The sequence below is a fragment of the Elephas maximus genome, chromosome 5 (assembly GCF_024166365.1).
Source record: "Elephas maximus indicus isolate mEleMax1 chromosome 5, mEleMax1 primary haplotype, whole genome shotgun sequence".
In the NCBI taxonomy this organism is placed as follows: Eukaryota; Metazoa; Chordata; class Mammalia; order Proboscidea; family Elephantidae; genus Elephas; species Elephas maximus.
Genome location: NC_064823.1, coordinates 87,170,700 through 87,191,078, shown reverse-complemented (window position 1 = coordinate 87,191,078; position 20,379 = coordinate 87,170,700). Strand labels below are relative to the sequence as shown.

At 36.3% G+C, this 20,379-nt stretch overlaps 1 protein-coding gene across 15 annotated transcripts in view; it reads left to right on the top strand.

Annotated features, from left to right (window-relative positions):
• Positions 1 to 20,379, top strand: part of RUFY3 (RUN and FYVE domain containing 3) — an 89,014-nt gene that overhangs the window by 62,911 nt on the left and 5,724 nt on the right. For 8 of the 15 annotated variants that reach the window (XR_007517658.1, XM_049886076.1, XM_049886082.1 and 5 more), the window contains 9 exons: positions 142 to 207; positions 1,452 to 1,521; positions 7,508 to 7,600; positions 9,379 to 9,462; positions 11,372 to 11,539; positions 12,069 to 12,166; positions 16,259 to 16,378; positions 17,372 to 17,471; positions 19,438 to 19,502. Coding sequence is in view for 14 of the 15 variants with exons in the window: in XM_049886076.1 (XP_049742033.1) it covers positions 142 to 207; positions 1,452 to 1,521; positions 7,508 to 7,600; positions 9,379 to 9,462; positions 11,372 to 11,539; positions 12,069 to 12,166; positions 16,259 to 16,378; positions 17,372 to 17,471; positions 19,438 to 19,502 (864 nt within the window). In the remaining variant the exon portion in view is untranslated. The other 7 variants (XM_049886087.1, XM_049886090.1, XM_049886088.1 and 4 more) reach the window with 5 other exon arrangements.

Below are 20,379 nucleotides of genomic sequence, written 5' to 3'. Positions count from 1 at the left end.
TCTTCTGGTTCAGTGTTATCTGTGCCACTGTGTCTTTTCTATGTTTTATGAAAAGATGTGGCGGGGTGGCGGGGGGGGGTGGATCTTTATGTTTCTAATGTTATTTTATTTCCATTTCCTTTTCTCCTCCCCCCTCCCCAGAGATGGTCAAATTACTGCAATTCTGGACCAGAAGAACTATGTAGAAGAACTCAACAGACATCTGAAGTAAAGATTGAATAAATAACATTACTTTGATGGGGGTTTTGTTGGAGAAGAAAGGAAAGGGTAAAATGATAGGAAGTGAGGATAAATTCACGCAATACTCAACCAATATATGTAGAATTCGTGCATGGCAAGGACTCTAGGCACTGGATAAATGGTATTTAACTCTCTTAGTAACCTTGGTGAAAGACAGTATAAGATTAGTATGCGATTATAACTCTAGTGATTAAGTAAAAGCATTCAGTTAAGAATTTAAATATATGTGAGATAAATATTGGTTCAGGAGGTTCAGCCACATAGTTCAGAACTGATCTTGGATAAGCCCCTCATCACCTTAGTAACTTTAGATTAAGCATATCTCTCTGATTCCTTATATTTCTTATTTATATATTGTATTATTAGTATTAATCTACCCACTCTTCACCATCATAGCCATCAATTCAGCAACTCACTAAGTATTTATCGGAACCCTCCAAAACATGAAACAGTCTTCTGTTTCCTGAGGAGAGCTATCCAAAAGCTATTGATAGTCTCAGGTACTTTGATGTTCTTGTTAAACTGAAGACTAAATAAATTGCTGTTGAATAATTCAGAAAAAAATAATATATCTACTAGTTCTCATTTTGTTTGTAGCTCTCTTATAAAAGATAGCAATTATTAAATTAAGACCTAAGTCAGTATAAATTTTGAGTATTCCTGGTTTCAGCTAGAAAATAAAAGAACAAATTCAATGCATTTTCTCTGAGGACCAACAACTAATGTTTATATTGAAGCCATATAGAGATACCAGTCAGGCAAAGAGGTAGTTACGGTTGACAATGAAATATAAACATGACAGTATTATTCAATCTTCCTATGTCTCAGTTTCTTCATCTGTAATTGGGAATATATAACACATAGGGTTGTTGAGTTAAAGAATTTAGTATAGTGCTTGGCGTATGGCAAGAAATGAATTCATGTAGGCTGTTACCATTATGTATAATTAAATCTTAACACTTACTATATAATAGATAAGCTCTTTTATTTCATTCAGCAAATGATTACTGAATACACACTTCAGTGCCAAGGATACAGCAGTTAGGAAGATAGACACAGCCACTTGTAAACTATCTTAGAGCTTGCAAGTGTCCCAGGGATTAGGGACATTAAAGAAATAATGATAAGTGTAATGGGTATTTAAAAAAGGAAAGTACAGGGTATGTTCTGATATTCAAAAAAGACAATTATGTTTTTTCTTCTATTAATAGCGCTACTGTAAACAACCTTCAGGCAAAAGTGGATGCATTAGAAAAATCTAACACAAAACTGACAGAAGAGGTAAGTGTTTTGGAAACTTTCTTTCTTTGATTAGCTTATACAGTTTCCTTTTTAAGACAGTAATGTACATTAGTGGAGCCAATTATTTCTAGGAAGCCTTGGAATGGAAGGATTTTATTTTTTATATGAGGCACATGGCCACAGACTATATAGTCTCCAATAGCTTAGTGATTTGATGGTCACCCAGTGATATAGTTTGTAAAAGAGATCACCCCATTCTTGACATCTAATAATGGGCTCATAAATTTTTTAACTTTTTTGAAGCATAGTTTACCTGCAGTGATATGCACTACACATTTCGAAAAATGTATACACTTGTGGAACCAACTCTCTAGTTAAGGTGTAGAACAGGAATTCGCAAACTGTGGCCCATGGGCCAAATTCAGCCTGCAGTCTGTTTTTGCAAGGTCCACAAGCTAAGGATGTTTTTCATATTTTTTTAAGAATTTGAAAAATAAAATACATGAGACAGAGGCTATGTATGGCCTGAAAAGCCTAAAATACTTACTATCCCGCTCTTTACAGAAAAAAGTTTGTCAACCCCTGATATAGAACATTGCTGTAACCCCCCAAAAATATTTTCAATCTCCTCTCAATTTTCTTTGTTCTAGAACATTATATAAATGAAATCATAAATAGTACATATTCTTTTGTGCCTGGCTTCTTTTGTTGAATATAATGTTTCTGAGATTCATCCATGTTGCTGTGTATATCAGATGCTTTTTCTTTTGGGAGGGTATCTGTTGAGATGATCATATTTTTTTTTTTTTCTGTAAATATAGTGAATTGATTGATATTTTGGATGTTAAAGCAATCTTGCATTCTTGTGATAAGCCCCAGTTGGTCTTTTATTATATTGCTGACTTAGATTTGTAAATCTTCTGTATGGATTTTTGTGTCCATGTTTAAGAGAATCTAGTTGTTTTTGTTTTTCCATTATGATGTCTAATTTTGGTATAAGGACAAGGCTGACCTCATAAATGAGGTCTGAAAGAGTTTGTGCAGGATTGGTATTATTTCCTCCATAAACATTTGTTAGAATTCACCTGTGAAGCTATCCAGACCTGTGGTTTTCTTTATAAGAAGATTTTAAATTATGAATTAAATTTCTTAATTAGTTATAGAACTATTCACATTTTTATTTCTTATTGTGTCAGTTTTGGTAATTCATGTCTTTCAAGGAATTTGCCCATTTAGTTATGTTGTCAAACTTATTAACACAGAGTTTATTCGTAATATTTTCTTATACTTTTAATATCTATAGGATTTCTAGTGATGTCCCCTCTTTTATTCCTGATATTGATAATTTGTGATTTCATAATTTATTTTCACTTTCATTTGAGCCTTGTCAAACCAACTATTTATGCCAATTAAATGTTTCCTTGGCTTTATCAATTAATAATAATATTTATAGAAACTGCCATGGTATGATGAGAATATATCAATTGATAAATCTAAGAAAACACTTAATCTAGTATTAATCCATTTATTCAGTTATCAAATTGTACATGTTTTATTCATTATTGCATATGTCCTTCTAAACCAGACTGGCCTGTGTGATTAACTTCAGTAGTAAAACTCAGTATAGCTCTGTCCTTTTATTATAATGGACAGTTCTTTACGGCAAGGGCAGAACTTTTCCTTACTGGATTCATTCCAACAATATGGAAAACTTGTGTCTGACCTTGTGGTGGATGGATGAATACATATAAAATATATTTTAAAATTATTTTTAGAAATAAAAGTGGTAATAAAAAAGGTGGGCACAATTGGGGGAAGAAGGAAAACTTAGGTGCTGCCATTACAACAGAGAATTTTATCTTATTTGCTGACTGAGATATCAGAAAACATTTATTACAAAATACTCTGCCTTGGTTCCCAGGGTTGGTGTGACCGATATCGTTGTCCACAATACTTTGAAAGGGGTACCAATAACTCCTTATGAACGGGTAGTAGGGAGAAAGACTAAGAAAACTTGCTGAAGATACTGCTGATATTGACACTATTCTATTCAAAGTGTTTCCTCATCTTTAAAATTCACATTTTACTTCCAAATGGAAGAATGACAGGGTTTGCATTTGTATGTTTTTTTTTTCTTTTTTAAGTGAGATTTTTTAACTGAGCATAAGATTAGTGTATGGTTAACACTGCAGGCTCACTATGTTTTGTAGAAAGTAGGAAAAGAGAAATTATTTTCTTATTTTGAGAACTAAGAACAAGTGTGATGACTATACAGTAATAATAGCCAATACTTATTGGGTACTCACTATGTGCTGTGTAGTATTTATTGTGCTTTCATTCATTTTATTTTGCTGTTGAGAAAACTGAAAACGTAGGGTACATAACTTGCGCAGGTCACATTATAAATGGTAGAGCTGTAGTTCATACCCAAGTTTTCTAGTTCACAAGCTAGAACCCATAACCACTATGCCACCAGGGATAAAGTCATATAAAACTTGGAACCTGCCTTCAGGGAAGTCACAATAGTGTGAAGACAAGACAAAGAGATGATTATAAAATGATGTGATATATGCAGTTATAGAGATGTGTATACAGTATTGTGGATAAAGAAGATCCTAATTGGGAAGCAGAAACCCTGGTGGCGTAGTGGATAAATGCTACAGCTGCTAACCAAAAGGACAGCAGTTTGAATCCACCAGGCGCTCCTTGGAAACCATATGGGGCAGTACTACTCTGTCCTATAGGGTCGCTATGAGTTGGAATCGACTCGACCGCAGAGGTTTGGTTTGGTTTGGTTTTTTTGGTTTTTAATGGGAGAGCAGGAGGTCAGGAAAGGTTCCTGAAGATGACATGAACTAAGCCTTAAAGGGACAAGTAAAGAAAGGGAAGGTGACAACATGAGCAACATCACAAATGTGAGAAATAGGATAGTGTCCGCAGGGTTTGGTATGGAATGTAAAGGCAGAAGAGGCTGGGAAGAAATAGGGCTGAGAAGGTTAGCCAGGGCTAGATATGGAGGACCTCATGTGCCAATTTAAGGAGCTTGACTTTCACCCTCTAAACTATGAGTAGCCTTTGAAGATTTTTAAGCAGAGACATCACATGGTCATAGCATTTTAGAATAATTATTTCAGAAACTTTATGAAACAGTTTAACAGGAACAGGACTGGAGCCAGCAAGAAGACCTATCCAAGCCTGGCCTCATAATCTAGAAAACTGATAAGGGTCTGAACCAAAAACAGTTAGATGAAGAAGACTTGCATTAGTATGCCAGACTCAGCTCTCACCTGCTCGGAAGAGCCACTTATTAAATTTTCAGGAATTTGAGAGCTAGTTGATGTCAAGCTGGTAGAAACCAGCTCTGCACATATATACCATGGAATTTGGCAGACACTACAAATTAGGACTTTTTTTGTTTGGAGAGCTGGTTGTTAAACATTTACCAGGATACCACCAGAGAAGGGGACTGAGAAATACATAGTAGATAAATTTTGCAGCACTTGGCAGTTCACTAGATGAAAAGGATGAAAGAATCCAGGATATTGTCTAATGTTTCTAGTTTTGATGACTCACTGAGTAGTTGTCATATGAACTGAATGAAGACAGATTACAAAAGAAGGAACCGTTTTAATCCAAGAAACAATACATCTAATTGACCTTTATAGATCAATCAATACAGCCAGATTAATCAAACAGAGTTGGTAGTCAAAGCCATTTCTTCCTGCAGAACTACACTGAGGCAATATCTACTATAGAACATAACTCTTGGTTCTGACTGAGAATGGCTTATCTCAGGTGTCTCAATTACCTGGTTGGACTGTGTAGACACAGAAGCTGGACTGATAAAATATCATGATTTCTTTTGTGTGACTGTTTTGTGTGGGCTAGCCCAGAGTTGATGTTTAGCATTTATGAGTGATAATCATTTATTCATTCGACAAACATTTTTTGTGCCCTGCCTATGTGCTAGAACTAGCAAAGATTTATATGTGCCAAGCATTGATTTGTGTGTGCCAGATTGGCGAGATCCCCACCCCCATGGACCTTGTTTTCTCTTTGGGATGGTGCGGGAGAGAGACCAGTGGGGCAGGTAAGAGAGAGAGATCTGGTCATAAGACCATTAGTCCCAGCTACTTGCAAATCACATGTGCTCCTGAGCAGTAAGTTGCTTGAACTGTAGGAGGCACAGTTCCCTTTCTAGCAAGTGAGGGTAATTATGCTTCCCCTTTCACATTCACAGTTACTTAGAAGATCAGATAAGAATGTGTGTGCAAAAACTGTTAGAAAAGTCCCTAAAACAAGAATAGAAAAAAATCTTCATGTTTTACTTCTAATTAATATATTATTTTCCTAATTTGTCAAAGACAAATTTTTTAGTCAGCAAGATGCTACTTACTCAGTTTTTCTTTAGAATGAACATTTTTATTGTTATAACTTTAAAACATCTTTATTATTCAATTCTGTAAGCTTCACTTTTGAAGATAGATTCTTAAATATATTTAAAACTTTAATTTATGGTGATAACCCTCAGAATTTTAACCCACAAGGCTTTTGGAATATTCTGCACATAAATTTTCTGCTGTAATTCTGCTGCTGCTGCTCTACTGAGGCAGTATGTCATAGTGGTTAAGAGCTTGGGTTGTTGAGAGCATGGTCTGTCTGGAACTAGGCTACTTGGTTCAAGTCCCGGCTCTGGCACTTACTAGCTTTCTAATCCTGGATCAATTACTGAAACTGCTATTCCTTGATTACTTATCCATAATAATAATAATAATACCTATAATAACAATAATAATTATACCTGTTTTATGATTGTTGTTCAAATTAAGTGATTTAATACATGATAAAGGCCTGAAACAGTGCTTTAGAATTTTAAGCATGTAATAATTTTTTTTTTTTTTAATAAATATTACATGCTAATTTTATTCTGTCATAAGACTTCTGGCCTAGATTTATTTTATTAACAGTATTTATTCATCCATTTATTCACTTACTTATTTTACCAATAGCATTTATTTTCTTGAAATTTTGAACTTTTAGAGATATAGGTAAGCACTTTGTATAGACTTTATGGAGAGAGATAAGGTTAATCAGGTCTGCCTTTTCTCAATTCCATGTATGTGGGATTTTAGAGGGTCAGCTGGGGGAAAAAAAAAAGACCTTTTTCCCCACCTGCATTCTGAATGAATATGACAGAATGAGAAGAATCAATAGGTGAAGATATAAATATAAAGCTGAATTAGAAAGCCCACTTGGATTTACAGCCTTAATCAGGATTCCTAATACTTTCTCTTAAGTCTAGATCTTGTCACAGCCTGTTTGGAGGAACCCTTGGCTCTGTATATAGAGCAGACCCATTTGCCAGCAATTGTTTCTGTAGGTATTACCAGGCCCCAGTGGAGCTGAGGGAGAAATGGCTTCCAGACCTGCCTCTAGAAAGCGTGCCTGAGCCTTAGCTCCCCTGTGCTTACCACATTGGGGCAGGAACCTAGCACAACCTGCGCTCACTGCTAGCGAGGAGATAATAAAAAGGGAGCACTAGCCTGGCCAAGAGCAGCCTGCTCGGTTCCTTCTTCCAGCCTCATTCAGGCACGTTCACATTCTCTGGGGAGGATTGCCTTTAGTAGGTGCAGAGAAGAAAGAAGTGTTTCTACCTTACTTTTCCCCCTGTGAAATGGGGGAAAAATGTTACCCATTAGCAGTGTACTATTAATAATGTTACCTTATCTTCTTAGGTACTGAAATGAAAAAAGTCTCTCTCTATATATATCTTTTAAAATCATCTATAAAAATCTTATGGAAGGTTCAGAAAATGGGTCCCATGGCATGAGGAGACCTCTTTATTTAACCAACTTTTAAAATATTTTCCCTAAGTTCTCTGCAAGACCATTTTTATGGGGTAATCAATAGGTTTCTTTCCTTCTAAGAATATGCAAGCCTGAAATTGTCTTATCAGATCATGAATTATTTTATACTGTTAATAAAAGAAAGATAAAGGATCTTTTTTTTTTTTTTTTTTTAATAGCTTGCAGTTGCAAACAACAGGATTATTACCTTGCAAGAAGAAATGGAACGAGTTAAAGAGGAAAGCTCCTACATATTGGAATCCAATCGGAAGGTTAATATTACTGTATTTATGAAATATTCATAGAGAGCATATCAGTGTGTTGGCAGTAGGGGGCGTGTCTGGAGGACTGTTTTGAAGCAGCAAATATTTGACTATATCAAGTACAGTTTTTTTACTTAAACCCCATGTGTGTCTAAGTGAATGATGAAGGCTTGGGGAAGGTGATGCGCCTCTACAAAAATGCTCCTTGGCTTCACTGCTCCCTATATCTAGAGACCTTAAGAAACAATCTAATCAGTTTCTTATTTTTATGTAATAGTGATTTGTACTATATTTAAATGTTATATATGCCATCATCTTAAGCCATGCAAATTTTTGTTTTGTAAAAAGCAGCACCTTATTTATCTGATATCACTGCAAGTTACCATATAAATGAATTTTTTAGATAACCCAGCCCCTTGCAGAGCCCTAGTGGTGCAGTGGTTAAAAACTTGGCTGTATGTAAACCAGAAGGTCAGCAGTTCAAATCCACCATCCATCCTTGGAAACCCATGGGGCAGTTCTACTCTGTCCTATAGGGTTGCTCAAGGGCAGATGGTTTGGTTTGGTCAGGCCCTTAAAGCACCAAACTTTTCATAAACATCTATCCAGATTTGTGTAAATCTTATATGTATTATATAATTCCAAACCTTCTTAATAAGAAGATATAGTTCAGCACATTTAGCCCTTTTTGATGGCTGAAGATCGTAATTACCAGCATTAGTAACCCGATGCTGAATAACAATGGTACTACTTTACTGGACTGTTGAAATTAATAGAGTGTCTAGCACCTATGCTTAGATATTCCCAGATTGCTGTAGGTGTTTTTATATTTCTTTTTCTGGCTTTTATGATTTCACTGGCATCTCTTACTTCTTGGTAATGTAGTGTTGCTATCTCTAGAAAGATATCCTCACTCCCTTTTATCTTCATGCTTGTAATCAACCGTGGCCTGTTGTTAGGTGCCATCAAGTCCGTTCCGACTCATAGTCACCCTGTGTACAATAGAACGAAACAGTACCCAGTCCTGTGCCATCCTCACAATCATTGTTCAGCTTGAGCCCACTATTGCAACCACTGTGTCAATCCATCTTGTTAATGGTTTTCCTCTTTTTTGCTGACCCTCTACTTTACCAAGCATAATGTCCTTTTCCAGGGACTGATGCCTCCTGATAACATGTCCAGAGTATGTGAGATGTAGTTTCTCCATCCTTGCTTCTAAGGAGCATTCTGGCTGTGCTCCTGTGGCCTAGAAATCCAAATATCCACAGTTATTAAAATTGTTCCTAAAGTAAGAGTAATGAGGCTCTTAGTGGGGACTAAATTAGTTTTCCGTGAGTAAAGTATTAAGACTTTAATGCATGAACTTGGTAAAAACAACCGTGACTGCACAGAAGAATTTTCTGATTACCTTCTTATTTTCAGTTGTGATCTCTGTGGATTTGACCAGGCATGAGATCTTTGGAGAAGGAATGTATCACTAACACTCGAACCTTTGGCCCAATTCATATTTTACAGTCAATGCTATTTTGTTTTTAGAGGCTGGTTTTTAAAATTTCTACCTCCTAGTCTGGTAACCTGTCTTAGGATTTTAAACAAAATGACAAGAAATCCCTAAATCAGCTTAAGAATTTATTTAAATTTACTAGGCTTCTTTAATTTCTTTGTCTTCTTTTATTATCATCTGCTTAGGTATGATCATGTTTCCTTACTAAGTAACTATATGTCAGCTAACTCTGTACGGATTTCTTAAATCCTTCCATATTTGCTATTTTGTTTATCTTTTCAAGGGTCCTAAGCAAGACAGAACTTCAGAAGGGCAAGCACTGAGTGAAGCAAGAAAGCATTTAAAAGAGGAAACACAATTGCGACTGGTAATCTTTGCTCAAGTTCTGATAGTTCAGGAGTCCATTAAAAGTTAGCAGCCTGCTTAAAGGTTTTATCTTACAAACCAAGACCAGGAATATCATTACTGCGCTAAAGATTTTTATGGCCTCCATAAAACTGTTTCTCACTCTTTTTAACCCATACTCCCCATACTGCTTTTCTCTATCCATTTTCTGAATATTCTAAACAGCCAGTGAGATTTTGCCAGTCTTTATTGTTTTGCTTTTATAGTTTGCATTATAAGAACATCAGGAGAGTCCCCACTCCTGCCTCAATTCTCAGCCCTGCAAAGGTTCTGATATGTCTCCTTGGAGGGAGCTGTTCCTCTTCCTAAGAGGCATTAGAATTGTGCTCTGTTATTTTTTGCTGTTTGTTCTGACTTTAGTCTTGTTCCTATACATAAAAAGAAAAATGTATCATCTGGTATTGGTTTTAAAGAACTTTATAAATTATGTATGAATTTATAGTGAGAAATAATACTCCTATAATAGATTTTATCCAAAGATTAGTATCAGTATATTAATAAAAAATAAAAAAAAAAACCCAGTGCCGTTGAGTCGATTCCAATTCCTCGTGACCCTATATAAAATAGAGGACATTAATTGTCCTATAGGACATTAATATAGGACTGCCCTGTATTAGTATGGCATCCTTAGGTGGTGCAAATATTTCAGCGCTCAACTACTAACTTGAAGGTTGGCAGTTCAAATACACCCAAGGCACCTCAGAAGAAAGGTGATCTACTTCTAAAAGGTCACAGCCATTGAAAACTCTATGGAGCACCATATCAGTAAATTAACTCTTCCAGCAGTTCAGATGATATGACAAAGAAAAAGGCACCCTACAGTGTCGTTAAGAATAGAGAGAAGCTTAAACGTAAGTGGTGCAAATTAACAGTGTGTAGAACGGAATTTCAGGGTTTTGAAAATACATTATTTTAACATCCTTGAAAATTTGCCTTTTTCATATTTGTGGATTTGATCTCAAATACTTTCCATAAGGAGGGTTCTAGAAATAATATATGTCAACATTTTAAAAAGTGATATGATTCATTTTCTCTCATGCTAACCATGTACAGAGGACAGTCACAGTTAAGCAGCACATAAGAATCTTAAAATTTCCTACATCCTTTTATCAGAATAAGATAAATGTTTGTTAGAAAGGAAAGAAACCAAGCAAGTAGGCAAGGTGCAAGGTATGCCCTGGGCCCCATGTAGGTGCAGAAGAACCTCAGGCCTTTGTATCTTTGTCCAGTCACACTTGGTCATCCAAATAATGTTGCTGGGGCTCAGCAGATCCTTGTCAACAAAGAACATCTTCTCGTAACGCAGAAAAGTGAAGAAAACTTCCTTATTCAGAAAGATTGACAGTTAATGGCTGAAACAAAAAGGCTTCACGTTAAGTGAATCTAAAATTTCAGCCAGCCATTACTGATTGTTCTCAGCAATCGAGTTGTTAGCCTGGTAACCCAAAGTATCTTCAGGGTTTCTTGGGCTCTTGAATATATTAATACATCAAATTTAAGAGAACTGCAACTACTTCACTTTGGGCTGGCTACTTTAGCACTTTGTAGATATTTCTATAATAGGACATGACATCAGTTGTATTAATGAGATCTAATGAGATGCCTCAAGTATGTGCATATTTCAGACATGTTAAATAGCACTGTCTTTGGTCTAGCACGTTTGTTGGATTTGTTTTTCAGATGTGCAGATGTTGTTGTAATTATCTTAATTATGATGCTTGTTGTTAATGTCTCTGAAAACTAGTGTCAGTCTCTAGCCATTTTGCCAGAATATTCAGATAAGTGTTTTGATCTACCTTTTCCTGTGAAATTTTATGACTTCTACTTAATTGAGGAAAGAGGATAAGCAATTTATTTGCCTTTGGGGGCAGGATGTTGAAAAAGAGCTGGAGATACAGATTGGCATGAGACAGGAGATGGAATTGGCCATGAAGATGCTGGAGAAGGATGTCTGTGAGAAGCAGGACGCCCTGGTGTCTCTACGGCAGCAGCTGGACGATCTCAGGGCTCTCAAGCATGAACTTGCCTTTAAGCTGCAGGTAGGGGAAATATGAGGAACAGACCCACTGGCTCTCTAAAATCCTGGATGGAGAGCTCCCTCCCTGTTTTTCCTAAGAATTACAACTTTAAATGCAAGAACAATGAGTCACATTTAACTTTGAGGCTAGCTGCCAATAAACCACTCTAGAAATCACACCATTGTAGGGTCCTATATACTGTTCTGGAAAGCTATAGTAACTTTTCAAATTGTAATGGGGAAAGGGTATTTTTTATCCTAGAGAAATTCTACTTTCTCACTTACCATGCCAGCTGAGTCATATATTCCATTGACTTTTGTACTGGAATAGGATAAATTGATGAGCTTTGTGATGTTAATATTTGTGATAAGGCTGCATATAAGTCATAGTAATTTTAAACAAATTGCATTTTCATTTTTCTCCATTTGGGAATTAACTAATATGCAAATATATGAGCACTTCTAGTTCCTGCTAAGTATTAAGTTCAGAAGGCAGCAGTGATTTGTTTGAGGATTTTATATAAATCATTCATAATTCTTTTCTGTAACAGAGTTCAGACTTAGGAGTAAAACAGAAAAGTGAACTAAACAGTCGCTTAGAAGAGAAGACTAATCAGATGGCTGCTACCATTAAACAACTGGAACAAAGGTAAAAGTGCTGTTTCTTTAAAGAAATACTTTGGGGTTTCAGGGCTAGAAGTGAAAAGAATATAATATATAAAATTCTTTCAGCTTTCAGACATGCTGGTAGAAAGAAAGCCAATTAAATTTTATTTGTGTTTTCTAAGATGTCACTGAAAACATTTTTAAGAAATGTCAGCTTGTCATGACTGTTTTGTACAGCAGAACTTTAACCCTTTTCCTTAGCCCTATTTCAATATATTTGTGTTAGAGGAAGGATACTTAAAACCGGAATGAATTTTGAAAGGACCTTTAAGTATGTGTTTGTAATTCTGTAATTGCATTGTCCATCACTAAAGTCTTTGAAAGCTTTGGTACTAGGTGGTATAGGGGTATTGAGATGTAGGTGGCCTCTAAAGATTTATTCTGGATCTTTTTCTCCCTTCTTTAACCTTAACCTTTTCTTTCCTCTCTCCCATTACTGTTGTCTGTCTACTTTTTCCTGAATATTTCTGTAGCTTGCACTGTCACCTCCCACCACCAGCTCTTAGATCTGTTTCTCCTGCTCTGACTTCCATCTAGAGGCCAGTCTACAGTTCATTGTGCCCAAAGCAAATCCTCTCCCTATACTACTCTGTTGTTTTTCTTGTTTCTCTGTTTTTCTAAAACAACTGTTTTCTTCCTGGTGACTCAGGCACCAAGAGAAATGGCCGAGACTTCAAGATTGAATGAAGCATGGCATCCAACATCGTTCAGTGTTGCCTGCCTACATGGCCACCTTTAACACCCACTCATCGCCCTTTTTGCATTTGAGCAAAACTAAACTACTTACTGGTCCCTGGACATTTTCCCCATTTATTCCTTTCCTAATAGTTCCACCAATTAGATATCCCTTTCCTTTTCCCACTCCCTAACTCTTTAAGTCCATTTTTACATTCAAGTTCAAATGCGACCTCCTCAAAGCTTCCACTGACTTCTCTTCCCAACTAGAAATACACTATCCTTGTTGGAGCGCCTAGAGCCTTATATCCATCCATACTACTTATGGCACTTCTCACTTTCTGCCTCATCTTATAGTTCTTTATATATGTGTCATCTTTCTGATGAGAGTGTAAGCTCTTTGAAGTTAGTTAACTCATCTTTTAAGTCCCCCCATGGGATCTGTCACAGTATCATAAACATATAAGGCATTTGGTGGATATACCAATGAATGAATGGATGTTTTATTCAGATGATTATTAACACAGAACTGTGTGTTAATATTAACTCAGAAGTTAATTATATATTAATATATAAACCTCTGTTTTGGCTGATGAGTAAAAAGGTATCATTCTACCCAGGAATGAAAGTCATCTAAGGATATATGTACTTGTTCATAAAAGTTATGTTTACGATTTAAAAAATCAATTTTAGTGTTCATAAATTGTGCTTTTGATGTATTATATCAGGTTATTTTTCAGTGATTTTTTGACTTGGCATTTAAAGCAGACAAAACTAATTACTTCTTTGAGTATTAAATAGCTGACTTGGTCTCTTGCTATTTTTGTCTTTCCTTTTTATCCATTTTCTCATCCCCCTTTCACTCCATTTTCATTCTCATTTTATTAATTTAGTGAAAAGGATTTGGTGAAACAGGCAAAAACCTTAAATAGTGCAGCAAATAAACTGATCCCAAAGCATCATTAGGTATTTTGCAGCTGGTCACCTCACAAGTCTGATACCACAACTTAATTGTAAAAGGAAGAAATCCGAAAGTTATTATGTTTAAGCTCTGGTTCTATATAAAATGTCACCAAAAGCTGAATTGGAGTTTGCTGGACTTTAAAAAACCAGTTGGATATATAGGTTGGGTTTTGTTTGTTTCTATTTTCTCCCCAGAGTTAAAAAATTTGGTATAAATTCCCTGACTAAATGTCAAATAAACTTTGTCAAATTACTTCTAAGTTGACCAATAAAATAAATCATTTAAAAAAAAAAAAAAAAGCCTAGAGAATTGAAGCTCTGTACATATTTATCGATGCCTTTGCAACCCAGTCCTTTACAATATCAGATTCTAGGTGCATTGTTCATGTCTCTATCAGTGACCCTGTTTGGCCCACTGCAATATAATGAACTAGAGGTGAATACCCTGTGGAGTTGGACTCTTCGAAAGTAGTTCTGTGTGTCTTAGGCCGTGACCTCTTTTCGTTTTTGTTACATAGGTTTAATCCCCAAGCCAAGGATAAATAGTATTTCACTACAGTTTCATTCTCAGTAACCAAGATTGCTTGCAATTTTTTTGCCTTAGTGATTGGGGGGGGGGGGGGGACAGCATCTTTACATTTCTTTAAAGTACACAGAGATAAAGCTAGTGATTAGGTAACTTATGGTAACATAATAATGTGGAAGCTTGGGTAAACCCACCTAATATTTTTCATATTCTACCTCTGCTATTTTTCCTGCAGTTCTACTTCCTATTTAGATAGCTCAGAGAGAACAATTTTAATAAAAACACTCCTCTCCTTTAAAAAAAATAAAAAACTACCCATTTTTCAGTTCTATTCTGCTTTTCCTATTGGATTAAAGAGGACAGGGTGTAGACATGAGTGATGGTTTCCTGCCTGTGGTTCCTTACTAGAAACACTTCTTTAAGAGTTTCTATTACTTTTTGTTCAGATGAGGATTTTGCTAAAGTTTCTGGGAAACTAATAATCTAATGACTAGAAAAACATTTCAAAGTAGGAAGTAGAGAAATGATAAACTTACATTCTTTGTTCTTATTTAGTCTAAAAATAAAGAATCCCAGTAGATTTATTAGCAATATTAGCAGGGCTCCTTTTCCTAAGTGACCACAGATCTGACCTTTTCTAGGCTTTAGGTTGTAAATAGTCCTATAAATAGTCTGATTATTTTTAATGATTTTTGATTTTGGGGGACAGGCTTCACATAAGCCTTTATTCCTTCAAAACTCTTGGCAAAATATTTGCTTTTTCTCTCATTCCGGTATGATTAGCAGCATTTCAGCTGCTTAGGTGGGGACAAAGATAACCCCTTTGCTTCCAGCTCTGGAAATCCCGTATCACTTTCTTCGCAAAACCAGGATAAAACAGTAAGGTAGATTTTACAAGTGCTTTTTTGCCTTGCACCGACTTGAACCAAAGTCAAGTCAAAGAACATATGTTTAGACCAACTTTATGGAAGATCCTATGCTCTTGAATTTATTTCTTATAATTTTGCACCTATGCAAATATAGCTTACTGTACTCTTACCTTCATCAACCTTTAATGGTAATGAGTTGCCTTTCTGTGAGCATTTGGAAGGAGTGCTCAAACACCAAAATAAAACTTTTTTAAAAGACTGCACATAGCATGCTTCCGAATTCTATAATAGAGAGCCTGAGATGTTTCACCTTCTAGAACATGCTTCTTTATAGGTGCAAAGTTATAGGATATGCAGAAGAAAGCATTCATCAGACTCTTCCAGAGAATATGGTCAGTAATATTATGCAGGCCCACAGCCACATTGTTTGTTCACTTAGTCACACAGCACACAGCCAAAATCTGACAAAGGCTTTTCCTTATATAATAACCTAGAGCCTGGGTGAGGGTTGATGTATAATGTCCTATGATTTAATTTAATACATGGTTTGGGAAAAGGACCAGAGAAGTGTTCTGATTCCACATAGAAGAAGGTAGTTGTCCATTTGCAAGTTCCAGTTATGTGTGTAAAACAGAAATGGAAAGTACCAAATCTGTTAGGAAGTGAAAACAAATAAAAAAGTGGATTTAACTTAAATTACTGTGTACTTGAGGTTGGCTTTGGATATGGATTTTCTAAAATGTGATGTTTTATTGTTTATCATCTAATGGCTGTAAACTGTAGTAATAGAATAATAATAAAAAAAAAAGTGGAAAATCAGCTTTGCTTCTGCCTGGTTCACCTTCATCTTGCTTTTCTTAAGAATTTGTCTCCTCACCATTTTTTTTTTCCCCTCCCATAATTTCTTCCCCTTTGTCCTATAAAAATTTTCTGTCTCTCCCTACCTTCCTCCTTGGGTTGTTTTATTTTATGTTATGAACTCGGTCTTCCTCCCCACCATGGCTTTTGTTTTTTATCACAAGTTCATATGGCTCACACCCAGATTGCGCCAGGCTGAGCGAGGCCGCCAGTCTGCCGAGTTGGATAACCGGCTCTTCAAGCAGGACTTTGGAGACAAGATCAACAGTCTGCAGCTGGAAGTGGAGGAGCTCACCAGGCAGCGGTGAAGAGAGGGCACCTTGAACTGACTGGGTGGTGGCCCCGGGTAATGTTAAAGGCTAGACAAAGAGAAGGAGAGTCTCATGACTTCCAGCCATCTTGGCTCGCTCTTTGTAATGTCCTTTTTCTGGAATTCGAGTTCAGAAAGCTTCACAACATATAAAAGCATTCCCTCAATTCAATCAATAATAGTTTATGGAACTTCTGCTGTATGCCAGATACTTTACTAAGCACTTCACATACATTCTCTTCCAATATCTTTATATCAACTCTACTAGTAGGTAGTATTACTACCCTCACTTTCAGATGAAACTAAAACTTAGTGGGGTTACATTTCTCTGTATTTACACAGTTAAGCTAATGAGTGGGAACACTGTTATTTGAAAGCCTGCTTCTCTGGCTCCAAGCCCTTAACCAGTCTTCTACATTATCTCTCAAATGAGACTCACTTCCATGCTGAAGCTGCTGACTTCAAACAAACAGAACTTTGTGTTGAATACAAAGCACACAGCTGCTGAGGACACTAGTGGTGGGGATTGAGTACATAACTAGAGAGACCAGCTAATTTATATGAAATGGGGCTGTAGTGTCAGTACTTTTTCTGTCTTGCTGAGAATTTGTAAATACTGCCCTTCAGTTATAGTAAATCCTCTTATTTGTCATTCGGTTGACTACAACACTTTATTAAGAGTTAATATTGAAATATTAATATTCAGAGTGATGACTGTTAGACACTATAACATCCTAAAGTACATTCTTAATAATCCAAGAAAGCTTAAGCATGGTTTATGTCTTTCAGTGTTAAACTATTGGTTTTGTTTTATTGTACTTTAATACTTTAAATTTTGGTTTTTCTTGTATATCTGGTAACTTTTTAGTAATCAAGAATTAAAATTTACTTACTGAACTTTGAGAAAAGGGATTGGCATTCTCTAGAGAATAAAATATGAATATAGAAATCCAAATCTTTATCCTGTTCCTCTCCTACCTACCCCAGGAACCAGCTTGAGTTAGAACTAAAACAGGAAAGAGAAAGAAGGTTACAAAACAACAGCAATGTCCCAGGAAAGGGTTCACAGAAGACAGAACCCAAAACGGTAATACTTGTTATTCCCTTGTTCATTTACTTAATTTAAATTTAATTTTTGGAAGCTGTCTTGATAGGCCCCACAGTTTTCTCTCGTGGATCACATAGTTAATTGCTGTGTCCTTGAGTATGTAATGGCAGACTAGAGACAGCGAGAACACAGCAAAGCTTGATTTTGAGTCTACCTCTAGGAATCTCTCTCTGACTTGATTCCATTTGGAAAAGGGAATTTTAACCATGATTTTTGTGACCCTTTTATACTTCTTGATTTGTTAAGTAAGGTTATTTTGGTATCATAACAAAAATGTCTATTTTTCAGACCTTGCTGACTAAAATATTCTAATAATATGATATAGTAATCCCTCCCAACCCTCAGATCCTCCTTAACAGAATTTTCTTAAATGTGGATTTCTTTCCTTACACACTTTTCTCAAAATCATGAAGATTTCAGTTTGAATATACTCAGGTATAACAATAACTAGAAAAAGAAGGAACTAGGCTTGCGGAAGGGTAAAGTAATGTAGATGGTTTAAAGTACAAGAATAGAGATTTCTGCAGAACAACCTTAGAAGAGAGACCTCCAGTAACTGTAGTGATGAGGGATCTAAGATTGTGTAAAATTGTCTCTGGGACTCAGGAAACAAAAGGCAACCTCTTCAAGTAATAGCATCAGGAAAGCCTGAAATTCTTTTTCTGTCAAAGACCAAACATGGTGGGAAAATTGCCTCCTTCATGTACATATTATATTTAACAAAGAACGACAAATTTATAAGCTCACTAAAATTCCAGGAGAGTATGCTGCTAATTTTCTGGAGAGCTGAAAAGAATGATAAATGGAATGTTATTATATAGTGTCCATTACTAATAATTTGGAGCCCTGGTGGCACTTAACTATTGTTAAGTGCTCAACTGTGAACCAAAAGGTCGATAGTTTGAACTCATGCAGCAATTCCACGGGAGAAAACACCTGGCAATCTGTTCCCATAAAGATTATAGTGTGGGAGACCTATGGGGCAGTTCTACTCTGTCATAATAGGGTCGCTATGAGTCAGAATCGACTGGACAGCACAAACTGTAAGTAATAATTTAAAGTGTACAAAGTACCACTCTCTACGTAGCATGTTGTCTTTATTGTTTTCATTTTGTGAACGTGAAATCTATTTAGTAGGGCTTTCAGAGGCTTATTTTAAATCTTGGTGTATCTTACCCCATTTTTCAAAGGAGACCTTAAGTTTCTTAGTCTCAAATTGCCCTGCAGTGGAAGTTTCCAAGAGGATAATATCCTCAAGATTGGAGGGTCAATATTGTATTGACCTCCCTTCCTTGACCTTTGAGTGGCCTGAGAACACACATTCCACTTCCAGAGGCAGCTGGTCAGCAGTTCAAGGCAGACAGCAGTGCTGTGCGTCACAAAAAGAATTTATCCCTCAAAACTGCTCAGGCAGGACTTGGAGCACTGGTGAAAATGCAGTTTGGAACTTTACATTGGTCCTTCAAAGTAGAAAACTCCGAGTTGTATAGGCTGTAAAAGTAGTCACAACACTGGGGCATCTACTTGATTGAGTGTCCAGAGGATTACACAGTCTGCTGGAAGTGTCTGTGGCCATGCTCACTTTGCCCAGTTTTTTAGAGCTCAGCTGGGCAGGGGGAAATTATTTCTCCTAAGAAATAACTGGTATCTTGAGCCTGCTTTGCAAGTACATAAGGTACATTCTAAATTTTGTATATCTCAGGAATTAAAATATCTATTCTGAAAATTACTTGTTGCAATCTCTCTTAGAATAGTTTGTTAAGAAACTAGTTGGAGCAGAGAATGAGGAAACATCCTTGAAAGTTAGATCTCTCCCCGAATTTAAAAAAAAAAAAAAAAGCTACTTAGCTCTGTACCCAGCTAAGACCATGCAGAAAATGTCTGCAACATCATCATTGTTTAGCATTTGGAATAATTAATAAATTGGGCTATTTTCTTTTGGCAGGATGGGAAGCACAGAATTCAAGAGGAAAATGTTAACCTAAAAAAGCCCTTGGAAGAAAGCCACAGGTGTTTGCTAATCAAGTGTTAACTAAAATATGAAGTTATTTTGGGGCGGTGGGAAAGAAGGAGTTTTTGATGTTGACTGGCCTTGACACAGACCAAGTGCTGGCTTTCGTAGTTTTAATATGCCAGAAAGACATTTTGAAGGAAAGTGAATAAATAACAAAGCAGATAACACATTAAACCAAACTCACTGGTCCATTTCACAAGAATGGTAGTAAGTCTGACCTTTGATTCTTCCCTGATTAATCCCCAAACGCAAATTGTCACTTAAAAGATTATTAATAATCTTTACTGGATTGCTATCGCAAAAGAATGAAGCACAAGTCATAGCATTTCTTAGGCTCTTAATTACTTGAGTCTAACTAGTTTCCACCTTTGTGCTAAGTAAAAAGCAGCTATGTTTCAAATCCTCTTGTTTCCCATATCTCTTTTCTCTTAAGGGAAAATACCGCTTAACTTCATTCCTTTTTCTTAACTCTTCATCTGATTTGCTCACTGTGAAAAGCACAGGATCTGTTTTGAGGAAGTTCACTTTTGACAGTTATTTTAGCAGGTAGAAATGTAGCAAAATATTGCATAGTGCTGTTAAATTAAAAAATAAAGGAGATTAATAATGAGGAAAGATACTGTGGAGAGGTTTTGAGAAAAGCGTTCAGTATACATTTTTGGCACCTGTCCCTGCCCAGGCTTTGATGCCTTAAGAATGAGGTAGTGTGTCAAATGGAGCAAAAGTAGCTGCTGGAGAAGAAAAATCACACAATCCAATATGTACTCTAATTATGCAGGTACTTAGCTTAAACACCTCTTCCTTGCTTGCAGGGCCAGAATGATTCCAAAGCCTTTCATTTTGTTCTCAGAGGGTGGTCTGATCCAGGGCTGA